Source organism: Giraffa tippelskirchi, chromosome 3 (assembly GCF_054371585.1).
Source record: "Giraffa tippelskirchi isolate mGirTip1 chromosome 3, T2T-mGirTip1v1.2.pri, whole genome shotgun sequence".
In the NCBI taxonomy this organism is placed as follows: Eukaryota; Metazoa; Chordata; class Mammalia; order Artiodactyla; family Giraffidae; genus Giraffa; species Giraffa tippelskirchi.
In genome coordinates this window covers 48,684,715-48,704,349 of record NC_137277.1, presented here as the reverse complement: position 1 = coordinate 48,704,349, position 19,635 = coordinate 48,684,715, and the positions used below count along the sequence as shown (strand labels likewise).

The following is a 19,635-nucleotide window of genomic DNA, read 5'->3' as shown; positions in this document are numbered from 1 at the left end:
AATGCCCAGTTGTGGATGTGACTGGTGATGGAAGTAAAGTCTGATGTTGTAAAGAACAATATTGCATAGGAACCTGGAATGTTAGGTCCATGAATCAAGGCAAATTGGCAGTGGTCAAACAGGAGATGGCAAGAGTGAACATCGACATTTTAGGAATCAGCGAACTAAGATGGACTGGAATGGGTGAATTTAACTCTGATGACCATTATATCTACTACTGTGGGCAAGAATCCCTTAGAAGAATTGAAGTAGCTCTCTTAGTCAACAAAAGAGTCCAAAATGCAGTACTTGGGTATAATCTCAAAAACAACAGAATGATCTCTGTTCATTTCTGAGGCAAACCATTCAATATCACAGTAATCCAAGACTGCGCCCCAAGCAGTAATGCTGAAGAAGCTGAAGTTGAATGGTTCTATGAAGACCTACAAGACCTTCTAGAAGTAACACCAAAAAGAGATGTTCTTTTCATCACAGGGGACTGGAATGCAAAAGTAGGAGTAATAGGCAAGTTTGGCCTTGGAGTACAAAACGAAGCAGGGCAAAGGCTAACAGAGTTTTGCCAAGAGAGCACACTGGTCATAGCAAACACCCCCCCCAACAACACAAGAGAAGACTCTACACATGGACATCACCAGATGGTCAATACTGAAATCAGATTGATTACATTCTTTGCAGCCAAAGATGGAGAAGCTCTATACAGTCAGCAAAAACAAGACCAGGAGCTGACTGTGGCTCAGATCATGAACACCTTATTGCAAAATTCAGACTTAAATTAAAGAAAGTAGGGAAAACCACTAGACCATTCAGATATGATCTAAATCAAATCCCTTACACTTATACAGTGGAAGTGACAAACAGATTCAAGGGATTAGATCTGATAGAGTACCTGAAGAACTACAGACGGAGGTTTGTGACATTGTACAGGAGACAGTGATCAAGACCATTCCCAAGAAAAAGAAATGCAAAAAAGCAAAAAGGTTGTCTGAGGAGGCCTTATAAATAGCTGAGAAAATAAGGGAAGTGAAAGGCAAAGGAGAAAAGGAAAGATATATCCATCTGAATGCAGAGTTCCAAAGAATAGCAAGAAGAGATAAGAAAACCTTCCTCAGTGATCAATGCCGAGAAATAGAGGAAAATAATAGAATGGGAAAGACTAGAGATCTCTTCAAGAAAATTAGATATACCAAGGGAACATTTCATGCAAAGGTGAGCACAATAAAGGACAAAATTGGTGTGGACCTAACAGAAGCAGAAGATATTAAGAAGAGGTGGCAAGAATACACAGAAGAACTATACAAAAAAGATCTTCATGACTCAGATAGCCATGATGGTGTGATCACTCACCTAGAGCCAGACATTCAGGAATGTGAAGCCAAGTGGGTCTTAGGAAGCATTACTATGAACAAAGCTAGTGGAGGTGATGGAATTCCAGTTGCGCTATTTCAAATCCTATAAGATGATGATGTTAAAGTGCTGCGCTCAATACGCCAGCAAATTTTGAAAGCTCAGCAGTGGCCACAGGAGTGGAAAAGGTCAGTTTTCATTCCAATCCCAAAGAAAGGCAATGCCAAAGAATGTTCAAACTACCACACAATTGCACACATCTCACAGGCTAGAAATTCTCGAAGCCAGGCTTCAACAGTACATTAACTGAGAAATTCCAGATGTTCAAGCTGGTTTTAGAAAAGGCAGAGGAACCAGAGATCAAATTGCCAACATCCACTGGATCATCGGAAAAGCAAGAGCGTTCCAGAAAAACATCTGCTTTATTGACTACAGCAAGGCCTTTGACTGTTGGATCACAACAAACTGTGGAAAATTCTGAAAGAGATGGGAATACTAGCCCACCTTACCTGCCTCCTGAAAAATCTGTATTTAGATCAAGAAGCAACAGTTAGAACTGGATATGAAACAAGAGACTGGTTCCAAATTGGGAAAGGAGTACGTCAAGGCTGTATATTGTCACACTGCTTATTTAACTTATATGCAGAGTCCTTCATGCAAAATGCCAGGCTAGATGAAGCACTAGCTGGAATCAAGATTGCCAGGATAAATATCAATAACCTCAGATATGCAGATGATACCATCCTTATGGCAGGAAGCAAAGAAGAACTAAAGAGCCTCTTGATGAAAGTGAAAGAGGAGAGTGAAAAAGCTAGCTTAAAACTCAACATTCAGAAAATGAAGATCATGGCATCTGGTCCCATCACTTCATGACAAACAGATGGGTAAACAGTGGAAACAGTGACAGACTTTATTTTCTTGGGTTCCAAAATCACTGCAGATGATTGCAGTGATTGCACATGACTGCAGCCATGAAATTAAAAGACGCTTGCTCCTTGGAAGAAAAGTTATGACAAACCTAGACAGCATATTAAAAAGCAGAGACATTACTTTGCTGACAAAGGTCCATCTGGTCAAAGCTATGGTTTTTCCAGTAGTCATGTATGGATGTGAGGATTGAACCATAAAGAAGGCTGAGCACAGAAGAATTGACACTTTTGAACTGCGGTGTTGGAGAAGACTCTTGAGAATCCTTTGGACTTCAAAAAGATCAAGCGAGTCAATCCCAAAGGAAATTGGTCCTGAATATTCATTGGAAGAACTGATGCTGAAGCTGAAACCTCACTAGTTTGGCCAACTGATGTGAAGAACTGAGTCACTGGAAAAGACCCTGATGCTGGGAAAGATTGAAGGCAGGAGGAGAAGGGGGTGACAGAGAATGAGATGGTTGGATGGCATCACAGACTCGATGGACAGGAGTCTGAGCAAGCTCTGGGAGTTGATGATGGACAGGGAAGCCTGGCATGCTGCAGCCCATGGGGTCGCAAAAAGTCAGAGACGACTGAGTGACTGAACTGAACTGACTGAAGGACACAACATACACTGATTAGAATCAGATGGGTCCAAGATGGCAGACAAGTGGATTTTGATTAGACCTTGATCCTCAATCAGCAAGCTAAATGACACACCCAGAGGCGCCATGACAGTTCCAAGGCACTGTCAAAAGGCCAAGGAGTAGGCAGTGGCCCAATTCCTGGAAATCTCCACCCCTTCCCAAAAATAGTTGGAGTAATCTCCCACTCATTAGCACATGAATTTACCCAGCCTATAAAAACTAACCTGCCACACTCACCCTCTGAGATGACCCACACTCTGTCTGTGGAGTGTACTCTTCTCTAAATCTGAATAAATCAACTACTTATTTATCACTTTGTCTCTCACTGAATTCTTTCTGCAATGAGACATCAAGTACCTGAGCTTCTTTAGGTCCTGAAACCAGGTACAGGTGGTTTTGGTTGGGTTTGAGTCACAGCCACGTGGGCTCAAGTCCCAAGCAGGGTCTTGGCCGAGGTCAAGTCCTGGCCATGTGGGTTCAAGTCCCAAACAAGATTTTGGCTGGGTTTGAGCCCCAGCACATGGGTTCAAGTTTCAATCTGAGGTAAATGGTTTCACTGCCAGGACACCCTTTGGGAATTTTGAGAGCAGGTCCTACAGCTCTGTGTTGATGGTGAGGAGGATGACAGGCTTGAACCCCTGCATTCACATCATTCTGCTGAGTGGACTCTCCTTTGATGACAATGCACATGGGCAGCAATGGGCTATGAGTTATACTCATTTTCTCTGAGCTCTGCATCATGGAACCTGGATCAGGACACAGGTAATTGCAACTGTAATCCCTGATAGGCAGCTGACCTTTCTGGATTAATCAGACCTGGGTTTAGCATTGAGGAATGTTGTTCTTTCAAACAAGCTCTCTGAGACAGAAGAATAGCTTGTTCTGCCTAATCATCGAAACTACTAGAGAATGAGGCCACTTTGAGTGACAGACGAAAAGAAGGTGGGAAGAAAGGGACCTGGTATATACTAGGCGCTTCTACGTGCCAGGTTTTATAAACAGACGCACACTGATACATATATGTATTTTAAATATATATGATTGTGTGCATGTGCTCAGCCGGTCAGTCACGTCTAACTCTGTGCAACCCCATGGACTGTAGCCTGCCAGGCTCCTCTGTCCATGGAATTTTCCAGGCAAGAATACGGAAGTGGGTTGCCATTTCCTGTGCCTGGGGATTTTCCTGGGCAGGGGATCAAATCTACACCTCTTGCATTGGCAGGCAGATTCTTTAACACCACGCCACCTGGGAAGCCCCAATATATATATATAATTACATGTACATATAATTATATATGTATACACATACATTATCTTCACTCCTTTTCAAGATCAAAAATGCTCTCTCGAGGGTTATCTCCATTTCACACACGTGGAGATAATCACTTTGTCAGATTCACACAGCTTCTTAATTACCCAAGTTTTTCTGACTTCAAATCCCAAGCTCTCTCCTCCACCCAACACTGTTTCTGCCTTTTCCTTACATATTGCCACTCACTAGATTCTAGACCCAAATATTAATTCTACAGGGATCAAGGCTTGACCAGAGAAGGCAATAGCAACCCACTCCAGTACTCTGGCCTAGAAAATCCCATGGATGGAGGGACCTGGTAGGCTGCAGTCCATGGGGTGGCACAGAGTCAGACACAACTGAGTGACTTCACTTGCACTTTTCAGTTTGATGCATTGGAGAAGGAAATGGCAACCCACTCCAGCGTTCTTGTCTGAGAATCCCAGGGACGGAGGAGCCTGGTGGGCTCCCGTCTATGGGGTCACGTAGAGTCGGACACGACTGAAGCGACTTAGCAGCAGCAGCAGCAAGGCTTGACCTAAGAATGGGCACTGGGACCCTCTCCTTTCCCCCAACCTCCATGGAACTCTAGAATTCCTTCCTGAGTCACATAACCTGAAATGCTAGCAAGTAGAAATTCCCTTTGGTAAATTAAGTTTAATGCCATGCTCAGGTGGAAGGAAAACCCCATATCTGAGTATAATGGCTGTTTTCCCTCCCTCTACCTTGTACAGAATCCTCATGCCCCCTTTTATCACAGGTTCTCAGAAATGTGGACTTAGTTTTTCCACCTGCCAATGCATGAGACATGGGTTCAATCCCTGGTCCGGAAAGATCCCACATGCTGTGCAGCAGCTAAGGCCTTGGGCTACAACTGCTGAGTCTGCACTCTAGAGCCCAAGAGCCGCAACTAATGAGTCCAAGTACTGCAACTGCTGGTTCCCAAAATACGACTTGGAGGAAAACTTGCCTGCTGTTCAAGAATACCCATTTTTGATTTCACATAAATGATGAAAAAACATAACTGAGTTAAGCCAGTAAGATTTGCAGATTTATTTGTTCCGACAGCTATTTAATACACTGTGAACTCTAATTAGTCACATCACTCTTTCTTAATTTTTGTATTTTGATCACATGACATGCAGGATGATTCTCCAACTAAGGATCAAACCTCAGCCTCTGCAGTGAAAGCGCTGAACCGTAACCACTAGGCCACTGGGGAACTCCTCTGTATCAAATCACTCTTGACAAATCCATTTAATCTCTTGCCCCATCCTCCCCCCACCAGTCGACATACACACACACTCCACTCCTAAAGATATTTGAGGAGGGGTGGAAATTCCAATTTCTTGAAGTCACTTATTTTTCCTGAATAATGGTGATAGTGCAGCCATTATGGAATACTGCATTCTTATTGCATTCAAGAAGTGCCAGACTGTGCTATAATTCAGATGTGATTTCCTTCCTTCCTTATAGGCTATGATGCTGAGGACTTTGGGGTGACCCCATTGTGCATTTTATTGGCCTAGGAGAGGGAGTATTTCTGAGTCCTCGGATTTCAGCTTGAGGTTGAGAAAGTGAAGCTCAGTGAAGGGGAGAAAAGGGTAAGGTAGACAAATATTTTGGAGTTGGACCAGCTGGAAATAAGTATAGATTTCTTGGCTACCGGTGACTTTCCATTGCACAGATACAAATGTACCAGCCAGCAAGCTGCTTCCCCAGGTAGCATCACATAAGCTTTAAACGCCAGGGACATTGCAATCCATTGTCAGCTGAGATGGTGCTATTCTCACAACCCAACATTGGAGGTTCCCTCTCCCTCCCCTCCCCGCATCATGCAGCATGTGGGATCTTAGTTCAGACCAGGGATGGCCCAGCACTCCTTGCAGTGGAAGCACTCAAAGCATGGAGTCTTAACCCCTGGACTGCCAGGGAAGTCCCAGAGGTTCCCTCTTTATCTCTCGAAGTTCAGGAGGACCCAGCACCCATACCCTCTCTGTTAGGGACTGTTTGGTTACCTTGGCCCTGAGACTACGTAATTGCTCCAGGTCTTTCAAGCTCTGATGGCTTTCCTGATAGCTCAGTTGATAAAGAATTCGCCTGCAATGCGGGAGATGCTGGTTTGATTCCTGGGTTGGGAAGATCCCCTGGAGAAGGGAACGGCTACCCACTCCAGTATTCTGGCCTGGAGAATTCCATGGACTGTATAGTCCATGGGGTCGCAAAGAACTGGACGCAACTGAGTGACTTTCACTTTCACGTTTCAAGCTCTGGGTGGCCCAAATGGTAGCACAGATCCTGTAGCAAGTCACTAACCAAGTGTTATGAAACCCTGCTGTGTCAATTCCTAAGGCCTCAGACACTATGAGTGCTTCCGACTGTAGGAGTGTGGTGAGTACAATAGCTTTTAAAGTGGTTGGTTGGAATTTAATTTCCAGACAGACAGGGGAGACTGGCAGGCTGCAGACCATAGGGTCGCACAGAGTCGGACACAACTGAAGTAACTTAGCACGCACATGCATCCTGCATTTTTGAACGTAGTATAGTGAGAATCCCCATGGACAGAGGAGCCTGGGGTTGCAAAGAGTTGGACACGACTGAGCAACTAAGCAAGCACCACACAGCACAGCACATAGTATAAGAAAAAGGAGTTTTGGAGCCACTAAAATCTGGATTTAAATGCAAGTTTTACCACATCCTGGCCATGTGACCTTGACAATTAATCTCTCCACGTTTCTCCATCAAGAGTTAGAGGCTCAGCATACTCAACTCATGGGGCTGTTGTAAAGATAAGGAAATAACATTGGGGAAGTATCTGACATGAATAATATACCAAATAAAATATTTTCCTTCTCCTCTAAATGCTTCCTTATCCTCAGTTGGATTTTAAACTCCTAAAGGCAAGAGGCTATCCTTTGCGACCTCTCTGGAGCATCTGTTACCATGAAAACAACCACAGGTTTGAGAGCTGCCCTGAGGATCCAGGCCTGGATATCCAATATGGCGGCCATAGTTACCCGTAGCAAGTGAGCACTTGAAATGTGGCTTGTGCAACCAAGGAGCAGGAGAGGTTTACTTTTACTTAGTCAGCTGTTAAGTCATTTAAGTTTACTTTTATAAACAGATATTCAGCTTAGTCATTGGAAACATTTAAGCATGTTTGGAACAAATTTGATACATGAATCTTTTTTTTCAACTGTACATTTTATGAACTCTAAATACAGGTCAAGAATTTTTGATGAGAATTTAAAGCCCAGACTGAGATACACTATAAATGCAAAATACACACTAACTTCAAAGATTTACTGTGAAAAAAAGAAGGCAAAATATCTCATTAATTTTTTTGCACTGACTACATGTGAATGTTGAGCTAAACATTAATTTTACCTATTAAAAAAAAAAAAGAAAAGAATTTAGTTGTCAGTCACTACTTTGGGCATCATCCTCCAGACCAGGGGTCCAACAAGGCCCTCAGCTACTCTGCTATCTCCAGAGATCATTCGTTTTGGAGTGTGCTAGCTTTCCATTCCATGTGTCCTGCTCAGAGGGTCCCCTTGGGAAGTGCTATTTAGACTACATGACTGGCCTCATCCAAGTTTCAGTGTGTGTGGTAGACCACAAGAACTTTGGTTGGAGTCCCAAAGTGAGGTGAGATGGGGCTTGGAGCCAATCCCAAGGAAGCAGGAGGCATGCACTTTGAGGAGAGAAAGTGGGTGGGGACAGTGGCAAGGAGGTAAAGAAGTAAACATAGACAGACAATGGTAGCTGGGATTTCATCTGTGGAGTGGATGGTAGCTGGATTGAAATACGGAGTCATAGGACTTCCCTGGTGGTCCAGTGGTTAAGAGTTTGCCTTCCACAAAACACTCTCCGACATAAATCACAGCAGGATCCTCCATGACCCACCTCCCAGAATATTGGAAATAAAAGCAAAAATAAACAAATGGGACCTAATTAAAATTAAAAGCTTTTGCACAACAAAGGAAACTATAAGCAAGGTGAAAAGACGGCCTTCAGAATGGGAGAAAATAATAGCAAACGAAGCAACAGACAAACAATTAATCTCAAAAATATACAAGCAATTTCTGCAGCTGAATTCCAGAAAAATAAACGACCCAATCAAAAAATGGGCCAAAGAACTAAACAGACATTTCTCCAAAGAAGACATACAGATGGCTAACAAACACATGAAAAGATGCTCAACATCACTCATTATTAGAGAAATGCAAATCAAAACCACAAGGTGGTATCATTTCTCACCAGTCAGAATGGCTGCTATCCAAAAGTCTACAAGCAATAAATGCTGGAGAGGGTGTGGAGAAAAGGGAACCCTCTTACACTGTTGGTGGGAATGCAAACTAGTACAGCCACTATGGAGAACAGTGTGGAGATTCCTTAAAAAACTGGGAATAGAACTGCCATATGACCCAGCAATCCCACTGCTGGGCATACACACCGAGGAAACCAGAATTGAAAGAGACGCGTGTACCCCAATGTTCATCGCAGCACTGTTTACAATAGCCAGGACATGGAAGCAACCTAGATGCCCATCAGCAGACGAATGGATAAGGAAGCTGTGGTACATATACACAATGGAATATTACTCAGCCATTAAAAAAATACATTTGAATCGGTTCTACTGAGATGGATGAAACTGGAGCCCATTATACAGAGTGAAGTAAGCCAGAAAGAAAAACACCAATAGAGTATACTAATGAATATCTATGGAATTTGAAAGATGGTAACAATAACCCTATATGCGAGACAGAATAAGAGACACAGATGCATAGAACAATCTTATGGACTCTGAGGGAGAAGGTGAGGGTGGGACGTTCTGGGAGAATAGCATTGAAACATGTATATTATCATATGTGAAACAGAACACCATTCCATGTTCGATGCATGAGACAAATGCTCAGGGCAGGGGCAATGGGATGACCCAGAGGGATGGGATGGGGAGGGAGGTGGGTGGGGGGTCCAGGAGAGGGAACACATGTAAACCCATGGCTGATTCATGTCAATGTATGGCAAAAACTATTACAATATTGTAAAGTAATTAGCCCCCAACTAAAATAAATAAATTTATTAAAAAAAAAAAAAAAAGAGTTTGCCTTCCAATGCAGGTGGTACATTGTGGATCCCTGGTCAGGGAACTAAGATCCAACAGACCTTGGGGCCAAAAAACCAAATCATAAAACAGAAGCAATATTGTAACAAATTCAATAAAGACTTTCAAAAAGGGTCCACATCAAAAAGTCTTTTTAAAAAAAAATCTCAAAAAAAAAAAAAAGGAAATATGAAGTCAAGGCATAGTTGTGTGACAAGTAGAGAGATTCAGTAGCAAGGGAGACTTCTACCCACTGGAGATGACAATTAGAGAAGTCTTTGATGGATAAGAAGGGGTGCTATCCAGATTGTATGAGGAGGCAAGTTAAGCCTTAGTCATGACTGACTATAGCCGCCAGGCTCCTCTGTCCATGGGATTCTCCAGGCAAGAATACCAGAGTGGGTTGCCACCTCCTTCTCTAGGGGATGGTCCTGATCCAAGGATCAGACCCCCGTCTCCTGCTTGGCAGGCAGGTTCTTTACCACTGAGCCACCAGGAAAGCAGGGAAGCCCATAAAGAAGAGTAAGTGGGTACAAATGTACAGGGATAGAAAAGGAGGGAATTTCGATCACAAGTTGTAAACTTGCCACTTTTTTTTTTTTTAAATGTTGATTTATTTTTGGCTCCATCAGGCCTTAGTTGTGGCTCTTTGGTCTTTGTTGCAGCATGTGGGCGTCTCTCTAGTTGAGGCGTGTAAGCTCCAGAGTGGCACGTGGGACCGTAGTTCTCTGACCAGGGATTGAACCCGTATCCCTCACACTGGAAGGCAGATTCTTAACCATCAGATCACCAGCGAAGTCCCACAGCTCTGTTCTTAATGAAAGATGTGGCGAGAAAGATGGTGAGACTAGAAGGGTGGAGGTTGGAGTGAGAGATGGATGACATGGGTGTTTGAAGAAAGAGAAGTGTGACATTGTCATCTTGGAGGTTGGGAGAGTGAATTTTCTGGGGGGGAAGTGTGGATAGATATTCAGGCAGTATTGAGTACCTGGGCTGGTCCCAGGAAAAAGGATGAGGAGGAAACAGGCCATGAATGGTGATGGATAATGAAAAAGAGAGAAGGTCCATGGATTGGGGTTAAATACTCGTTTGCAGTGGAGGTCCTAATGTAAGTAAACTAGAAATCTTACATAGAAAGAATAACTCAGGTTGGATAATGCCACAGAAATCATTTTATTCAGAAAAAAAGATAACTTTAGAAGCAGTCACGCCATGAATCATCAAACAATTGCCAGAATTCAACACTTGAACTGAGTTATTTTGGATCCACATCCTGTGATCCTGGGGTTCCGGAAAAGACAGTAAGAAAGCACAGATCGCAGAATAAAGACGACATTTGGAAACAATTGCTGAAGGAGGCCAAGGTTCATTTATCATCCAAACGGATAGTGAGGCCCAGATCCTAAAACACAAAGATAATTATGTTACTTTCCAGAAATTCTTGCTCTTTGCTACCAACCAGATTTTTCCATGTGCCACCCAGACTCCCACGAGCAGAGGGGCAGCTGGAGTCCCTTCTGGGCTGGCAAAGGCCAGTAGGGACTCAGCCTCCCTGTAAGTAGCTCCCCTATACTCACAGGGACTTGGCAAGATTTTCCACAACCATTGCTGCAGCATTTTTGGCCCGGGGGACAGGACCCATCTCCTGTGCACATTTTAGCACAAATTCCACCCATTCCTTCTGGCACCCTTGGACACGTTCCACGTCTCTGTTCCACTAAAAAACAAAACAGACTTTCCATAACCCAGGCTGGCTCTGTCTAAGGGAGTGGGACCCAGTGCTGAGAGATAGAGAGCTTAAGAGTCTCACTTGCTGAGGGACCTCTAGCCTCTTCCCTTCTTGATGTCCCCAGTCGCCCCCCTTTCTCAACTTTGGAGGCACACAGGACTGCTTCATCTATGGGAAAATACACTGATGACCAACCGCTGTAGCGTCTTGGGAGATGAGGAGGGAGCCTTGCACTAACCCCCTTCTTTTTGTTCCAGTTGAAACTGGATAATTAAATCCCAGATCACAAAGAGCACCAGCTTCCCACCAGTTCTACATGCCTTCAGATACCAATGAACACTGAGTCCCATAGTGAGAAAAATCATCAGACCATCAGCAGCATCATTCTAGGACAGGGTTCCGATGACTGTATTTGGAAAGAAATAGCAGATAAAAAACACAAGGCCAGGTTTCAAGTTTTTAAAAGGGGGCTCCCTGGCAGTCCAGTGGTTAGGACTCGGAACTCTCACTGCCATGGCCTGGTTTCAATCCTTGGTCAGGGAACTTAGATCCCCAGTCCAGTATCCAGTGCTACTCATACTGGGCCCCATGACCCAGCAGGATCAGCATCCCCTAGGAATTTGTTAGAAATTCGATTCTTGGGCCCTACACTAGACCTACCGAAACTCTAGGGTTGGGGCAGAGCAATCTGGATTTAACAAGCCTTCCCCCCAGATTATTCTTACACATGTAGATATTGGAGAAACTCTGCTGTATATCATCCCCCAAAACAGTCTACCCTATGGAGTTGGGGGCAAGGAAAATGCAGGCTGTATATTACTTTTGTGCATCAAGTGAAACAGGGGTTGACAATTCTCTCTACTCCATGTTGGGCAGAGACCTCCTTGATCTGTGGGATTCCCTTACATACTCCTCCATCACACACCCCCTAAAAAACATCTAATGTGGTCCTTGAGCCTGAGACAATGGAGAGGTGTATTAGTAAGATGTTCTTTGGATCATACGTGCAGTCTTAACTCTATAGCCTCCTTAGTTCCCAGGCCACTTTATTTGTTTGTTGGTTGTGCTGCATAACATGTGGGATCTTAGTTCCCTGACCAGTGATTGAACCCACACCCCCCTGCATTGGAAGCTCAGAGCCTTAACCACTGGACCACCAGGGAAGTCCCTCTCAGGCCACTTCGATTCACCCACCAAAATTACAGCAGCAATGCTCAACCCTAGCCTTCAGTCAAGAAAGTAAGGGAATTGAAGTTTCTATGGGGAAAGAGCACCTGCTAGCCACTGCTGGCAAGTATCAGCCTGGATCATGAGGTAAATGGGACAGTGCACAGAGTGGTTTATGATAAGCTTAGCCATCAAGATGTATTAAAATAGAAAAATATTAAAATAACCATGTTGAGAAAAATCACAAGTTGCAGAATAATACATGCGATGTAATATTTATATAATAGTATGTGTAACTCTATCATGCTCATGAAATCACATATATGTATAAACTTATAAAAACAAGCAAGAAGAGATTAAAAACCAAATCAAGTTCATTATGACCTCTGGGAAGGGAAGAATGGAATGGGAAAAAAGGTATTTGTTCAAGTGGTTTCAAGTGTATTTGAAATGTTTATCTATCTAAAATAAAGATATGAAGCAAATATGGAAAAATGTTAAAACAAAAAAAAAAAGAGAAAGAGAGATTCAGCCTGAGAACGCATACATACTGGTGGACTGAATGAATGGACCTGTGTCACACTGGTGTTTGGGTGTGAGACATCAGCTATCTTGTTCATAACCGTGTTCTTTCCAGCCCTTGTGGAAGAATAATTTGGTACCTGAACGTTATTTCACTTTTGTTTTACGAGTATTTCCAGCCTTTTCAAGTTTTCAAATACTTCTAAAGCAAGATATTATCAATCTGTCTGCATGGTCTTCTAGATTTGGGAGATGGGGCATCTTTTCCTAGTCTATCAGAGGCTCTTTTGGCCCCACGTTAGCAGCCTCCTCTCTCTATGTGCAGCGGGTCTGATAGCCATTGTCCTAGCAGGGCTGAGCATTTAGTGGGTCAGGGTCGTGGAAGCCTTGCAGTTCTTACCTCGCCGGTACTGGGTGGGTAAGCAGACACGGCCACATCCATTGCTGACACATCGACTTCCTGCCGGGCAGTCCCGGTGTCCTTGGCATTGGTCCAAGCAGATACCTACCCCTAGAGAAAATTCAGCTGAAAACCGTTAAGCCTGGCAGGGTAGCAGAGGAGGGCTGTGAGAAGGTTTGTTTGTTTTAAACTTCTATTCAATTCAAAAAATATAGACAAGCTATCTACATATTTTGCATGATCATGAAAGTAGTACATTTAAAAAGTTTTAAAACAAAAAATTCTCAACTATATGAAGTAAAAAGGAAGTCTCTCTTTCCCCCAACCCATTCAGCCCATTTTCCAGGAGATATTTACTATTTCCTGTAGCTTCTTCTGGAATCTTCTTTGTGCTTTTATAAATATAAAGGCAAGCACACCAATAATGCACACATGTACAAACACAATGCAAGTAGATGTTTGTCTATTACATTACAAATATGTGGCATGAGGCTATACATTTTTTTGGTATTGAAAGGTGTCTTCATTAGGCAATTTAGCAATGTATATCAAAAGCTTTCAAATGTAATTTGGCCATTCCACTTTTAGGAATTTATCCTATGAAATGTGATTTAACTCAAGGACATTTATCTTGTACTTGTTATTAAAAAGTAACTCAAAACAATAGATTATCTAATTCTTTAATAGTAGAAGAGGGCATGCAAATAAGGCATATCCACATACTGGGAAACAAAGAAGCTTTTTAAAATGTGTGATAGAATTGTGTTTATTGATTAGGGATGGTCTATGACACCATGTTTGTAAAAATCATATACCCTGGATTTTTGTTGGTTTGTTTGTATGTCTGTCTCTGCTACCATGAGATCTTTAAAGATGCAGATCTCTGCTTTGCTATCTCCCAGCACTCAGCACAGTCCTAGGCATGCAGTAACCACAAAAATCAACATCTATTCCCTGTGAAATCTGAAAAAAATATATCTCTGTGCGTATGAAATATGGAAGCTTTTATTGTAAATGCTAACATGGTTATGGGATCATGGATCATTTATCTTTCTAATTAGCAATATTTCTGAGTTTTTTTTTTTAATAAAGAACATTATAAGTTGTATAACAAAATAAAAGAAGGAGTTTCTATGTTCAAAAAGTTAGGACACAGCTCTGTGACATGCTTTTCCCTCTGGAAGGACAGGCCTGAACATGGAGACTGTGGGAATTAACCATCTAAGGAGGGAAGTCGGAGCAGAGCTAAGCACACAGTCTCCCTGGGTTGTGTGGGGTTTGGGGACCTGGGCAGGGCTGGGTGTTTTTACCTGCTGTGCGGACTAGAGAGCAGACCCGACTGCATCCCTTCCTGATACATCGTTCTCCAGCCGCACAGTCCCAGTTTCCTCGGCAGTGTTGCACACAGATTCCTAACATCAGAAAAGGATCAGTGAGTTGGTAGGAATGTAAATTGGTACAGTCACTGTGGAGAACAGGATGGAGGTCACTGTAACCAGTGGCCTTTTGGTTCAAAGGAATGTCACCTCTTTAAGCAACTTGACTGAATTTGCTGCTTGTGCTTCTAGAGTCATGTGGCTCAGTGGTAAAGAATCCTCCTGCCAGTGCAGGAGATGCAAGAGACACGGGTTTGATCCCTGATCAAGGAACTAAGATCCCACATACCTTCTGGCCAAAAAACGCCAACATAAAACAGAAGTAATGTTATAACAAATTCAATAAAGACTGTAAAAATGGTCCACATTTTAAAAAATCTTAAAAAAATTATTTAAAAAAGAAAGAAAATCACTCAGAAGAACAAAGATTTGATCTAGGGCCCTTGCTTGAGGGCAAAGTGGGGGAACAACTGAGGATGTAACTTGTTAACGGACCTCTCAAATTTTCTTCTGATCCAGCTGTGCAGAGAATTGAGCAGAATGGTTTCTAGGGAGATGGCAGGGGGCAGGGTAGGATGCCCTGAAAGAGTGAGCCAAATTAAAGGGAATGTGTCACCAAAGCCTTTTTAGGGGATGGGGAATGGGGCCCCAGAAGTAGAAGGCAAGAGGAGGAAATGTCAAGTCCCAGCAGCATGCAAGAAAATGGACATCTTTGATCAACAGTGAGACTGGCATCCCTGTGGCTTTGAGAAACCAAGCTGATGTGGCACCAGCTCACCCCCAGTGAGTTTGGCCGGGAAACCTTGGGTTGGGGTTCTGGTCAGAGGTCCCCAGGCCTGACGGGAAGAGAGTTCACATTCCAGGTTTCTAGCTCCTGGCTCCTGTCTAGAGAATGGTCTAACCCTGCACACCCTAATTCTCTGGTCTGGTGGGACTGTTCCATGAATGAGCTCATCTCCTGTAAGGTTTCCAGAACTTTGCCATTAAGGGAAGAGAAGAAAAAGTAATCCCTGTGAAAGCTCTGCAAGTTGAGCCTGTGCGCTCACACCAGCTTCCCGTAGCATCTATTTCTTCTCCAGGATAGATTTGTCATCCGAGATGTGGAGTTTCTTACACAAAGAAAGTCATCTGAGAGTAGAGGCTGATCCGTATCCAACAGACTATGTGTCAAAGCTGAGTCTCATCTGTTCCTTTCCAATTTTTATTTCGTTTCCCTCTTCTGGTGACCTGAATTAAATTAGCCAGGTTTAGAGGGATAAAAGGTATAGGTGGAGTGGACACTAAGATTCCTTTTGCTTGTCCCAGCTCCCATGAGTTCAGGTACAGGATGGCCCCATGCAGGGAGTCACTAGTTATCTGAGTAGATATGCTTTACCAAAAGGTTATACTGTGAAAATGTGTTAAGGAAACCTAACTCAAAATCAGAGTGGGGATGGGAGGAGAGTTTGGGGGAGAATGGATACATGTATATGTGTGGCTGAGTCCCTTTGCTGTCTACCGTACATTGCTAATCAGCTATTGTGTTGGGTTAGTTGCTCCGTCATGTCCTACTCTTTGCAACTCCATGGACTATAGTCCTCCAGGCTCCTCTGTCCATGGGATTCTCCAGGCAAGAATACTGGAGTGGGTTGCCATGCTCTCCTCCAGGGGATCTTCCCAACCCAGGATCAAACCCAGGTCTCCCGTATTGCAGGCAGATTCTTTACTGTTTGAGCCACCTGGGATTCCAATCAGCTATACTCTAATATAAAATAAAAAGTTCAGAAAAAAAAATAGAGTGAGGAAACCATGAAGGGAGGGCTCAAACACAGGTACCACTCAAGGCAGCTTGTATTCTCCAGCAGGAAAGAGGAAGAGTTCCTGTTGGCTGGCAACTGGGAGCCATCGTTGCCTGCAGCCAATGAGAAGCCATCACCACTTAGGACTCTCACTTTCCTCCAATAAACTTCTGTTCAAAACAACCCTTCCCAACTTTCTCCTGTCCTCTATAAAAGTGCTGCTCTCCTGACTTGCCGCTAGTTTACCACGTTTTTCTTGTCTCCAATTCTAAGTCCTCTGCTATTCTCAAAAAACTTGATTTTGCTGGCTGAATTGCTTACAATTTTCTTGTAAAAAGCTGACAATATTGTATAAGTTCATATATTTCATTTAGTCCTCACACAATGCAGTAACAGAGATATCATTTTCTGGGTTTCCTTGATGTGGAGCTGAGGGTAACAAAATATTACATACGGGCTTCTCTGGTGGTGCAGTGGATGGGTGTCCGCCTGTCAATGCATGAGATATGGGTTCTTATCACTGGTCGGGGGAGATCCCACATGCCATGAAACAACTAAACCCATGCACCACAACTGCTGGGCCTGTGTTCCAGAGCCCAAGAGCCACAACTAATGCACCGGTGTGCTGCAACTACTAAAGCCTGAGCACCGAGAGCCCCTGCTCTGGAGCAAGAGAAGCCACAACAGTGAGAAGCCCACACACCACAGCCGGAGACAGCTCATGCAGAGCAAGGACTCAGCGCAGTCAAAAATAAAATAAATAAATAAATGATTTTTTTTTTTAAATTACATACCTTTCCCCAGTGTCCCCAGAACAACATTTCAAAATAAATTCCTAATTGCATGCAGTGTTGCCTCTTCCTTACAGTGTTTTCTGTTACTCCACTCTTTTCCCTACCGTTAATTTTTTTTAGAAAGTATGTGCTGTGGTCAGGACCAAATACAGATCTACATTAGCTCATTGAGCCATCACCATCTCCTCTGACATAGATGTTGACCCATGTAACAGCAGAGGAACTTGAAGTTAAGTAACTTGCCCTGAACCCCACGTTGGTGAGCTGCAAAGGGAGAATTTGAAGTTTTTGGAGACCTGCCCTCCACCTCCCTCTATGCCAAGCATAGACCTGGGGTCAATCCTGACTCAGCCACTCACTGGTTTTATAACCATGAGCAATTCACAGTCACTTAGACCCAAGAAACTTCAGTTTCTTCATCCACTATAATGAGATATGTAAAATCTGATGAGAAGAACCAGCATTGAAGTATTGCATAGAATAGCAACAGTAAACAAAATCCCACCTGAAATGTCCACTAGAAGGTGATTTACCGAGGTGATGTAGTATATTCTATACGGTGGGATAGAGTAAATTTATTTAAATAAATAAATTTATTAAATTTAATAAGTAAATATGTGACATAAAGTAAAATTAACTACATTAAGTGTTGACAGTGAAAGATGCTCCCATAAAACTTAAGTGACAAAAAAATATGGGGTGACTTTTAGGGGTTAAAAACATAATAATGGTAAATATTATTAATATTTAATAAATGCAAATAATAAGCATAATGCTGTAGAAATGTTCATTATTTTCTAGGCAGTCAAAATATGATTATATAAGCATTGTGAGAGAGCTTATTCTTAGGTAGATTGATAAGGAGTTCCCGGCTCTCCAGGAGGAGAAAAGGACAAACTTTTTTTTTTTTACATTTCTGTATCTTAGTCATATAAGATGTTTGTTCTTAACCTCTGAGATGTTATGGCAACAATCTATTTCTCCTAAGACTAACTTTCTTTAAGCCCAGAGCTAATGGCTATTTTTTGGGGGGCTCCAAAATCACTGCAGATGGTGACTGCAGCCATGAAATTAAAAGATGCTTATTCCTTGGAAGAAAAGTTATGACCAACCTAGGCAGCATATTAAAAAGCAGAGACATTACTTTGCCAACAGAGGTCTGTCTAGTCAAAGCTATAGTTTTTCCAATAGTTATGTATGGATGTGAGAGTTGGACTATAAAGAAAGCTGAGTGCCAAAGAATTGATGCTTTTGAACTATAGTGTTGGAGAAGACTCTTGAGAGTCTCTTGGACTGAAAGGAGATCCAACCAACCCATCCTAAAGGAGATCAGTCTTGGAAGACTGAGATCATTGGAAGGACTGATGTTGAAGCTGAAACTCCAATACTTTGGCCACCTGATGCGAAGAGCTGACTCATTTGAAAAGACCCTGATGCTGGGAAAGATTAAGGGCAGGAGGAGAAGGGGACCACAGAGGATGAGATGGTTGGATGGCATCACCGACTCAATGGACATGAGTTTGAGCAAGCTCTGGGAGTTGGTGATGGACAGGGAGACCTGGTGTGCTCTAGTCCATGGGGTCGCAAAGAGTTGGACACGACTGAGCGACTGAACTGAATGGTTTCACAACACAACGGCACATCTTGCTCAAGGGTATGTTTTTTCTTAAGCTCTGTTCTGATGATTATATAAAACAATGTATCTTGTTTGAGGACATGTTTCTCCTTCTTAACAAAAACCTTCTGACTGATCCTGTTATATTAAGATGCCTGTTGTGGGAGTGAGTCTGGTAAGACCTTTCTATTGTTAGTAACCAATGCAAAAAAGTATATAAAGCCCCACCCGAACTAGTAAGTGGGACACTCTCTGCCTGCTTCTGATGTCTATGTCAGAAGCTTTCCCTATCACTTTTTCACTGTAATAAAGCTCTGCTACACAAAAGCTGAGTGGTCAAACTTCATCTCTGGCACTGGATCAAAATTCTCTCCTATGGACGCCACAAATCCAACACTGTTCACCATAAGCTATCAATTGTTCAGTCACTAAGTCATGTCCAACTCTTTTTGACTCCATGGACTGTAGCCCACCAGGCTCCTCTGTCCTGGGATTTCCCAGGTAAGAATAGTGGAGTGGGTTGTCATTTCCTTCTCCAGGGGTTTCTCCCAGACCAGGGATCAAACCTGTATATTCTGCATTGGGAGGCAGACTCTTTACAACTGAGACACCAGGGAAGTCCTTACAAAAGCATACTATATATATAAAATAATTATATCATAATCATAGTGTGTGCATATATATATGCACACACACATATATAGGCTCATCATTAGTTTCTGATTTTTATATAATGAGTGTCACTTGTTTAAAAAAAAGGAAATGATTAAGGTCTTTTTAAGGATCTTTATTGATGAGATGCTAGGCACCTGGCCCTCTGACCTGTTTTCCCCCTATAAGGGCAAGAGTGGAGGAAGGGGCCCCAAGGACGTTGATGGGTTTCTGTCTCATTTCTGATCAGCAACACAGTTTTGAAAAGGCCAGGCAGGGCTAGTCCTGGCACACCTGGTTAGGGAA

At 42.9% G+C, this 19,635-nt stretch overlaps 1 protein-coding gene across 2 annotated transcripts in view; it reads right to left on the bottom strand.

Annotated features, from left to right (window-relative positions):
- Nucleotides 1–10,451: 10,451 nt before the first annotated feature.
- Nucleotides 10,452–19,635, bottom strand: part of LOC145543327 (uncharacterized) — a 32,457-nt gene continuing 23,273 nt past the window's right edge. Inside the window, exons 10-13 of one of the 2 annotated variants that reach the window (XM_081584492.1) lie at nt 14,426–14,527; nt 13,116–13,241; nt 10,875–11,014; nt 10,452–10,699 (exon numbers count right to left, since the gene is read on the bottom strand). In XM_081584492.1, coding sequence (XP_081440618.1) covers nt 10,664–10,699; nt 10,875–11,014; nt 13,116–13,241; nt 14,426–14,527 — 404 coding nt within the window. In that variant the 3' untranslated portion in view covers nt 10,452–10,663. The remainder of the gene's footprint in view (nt 10,700–10,874; nt 11,015–13,115; nt 13,242–14,425; nt 14,528–19,635) is intronic. The other variant, XM_081584493.1, reaches the window with a different exon arrangement.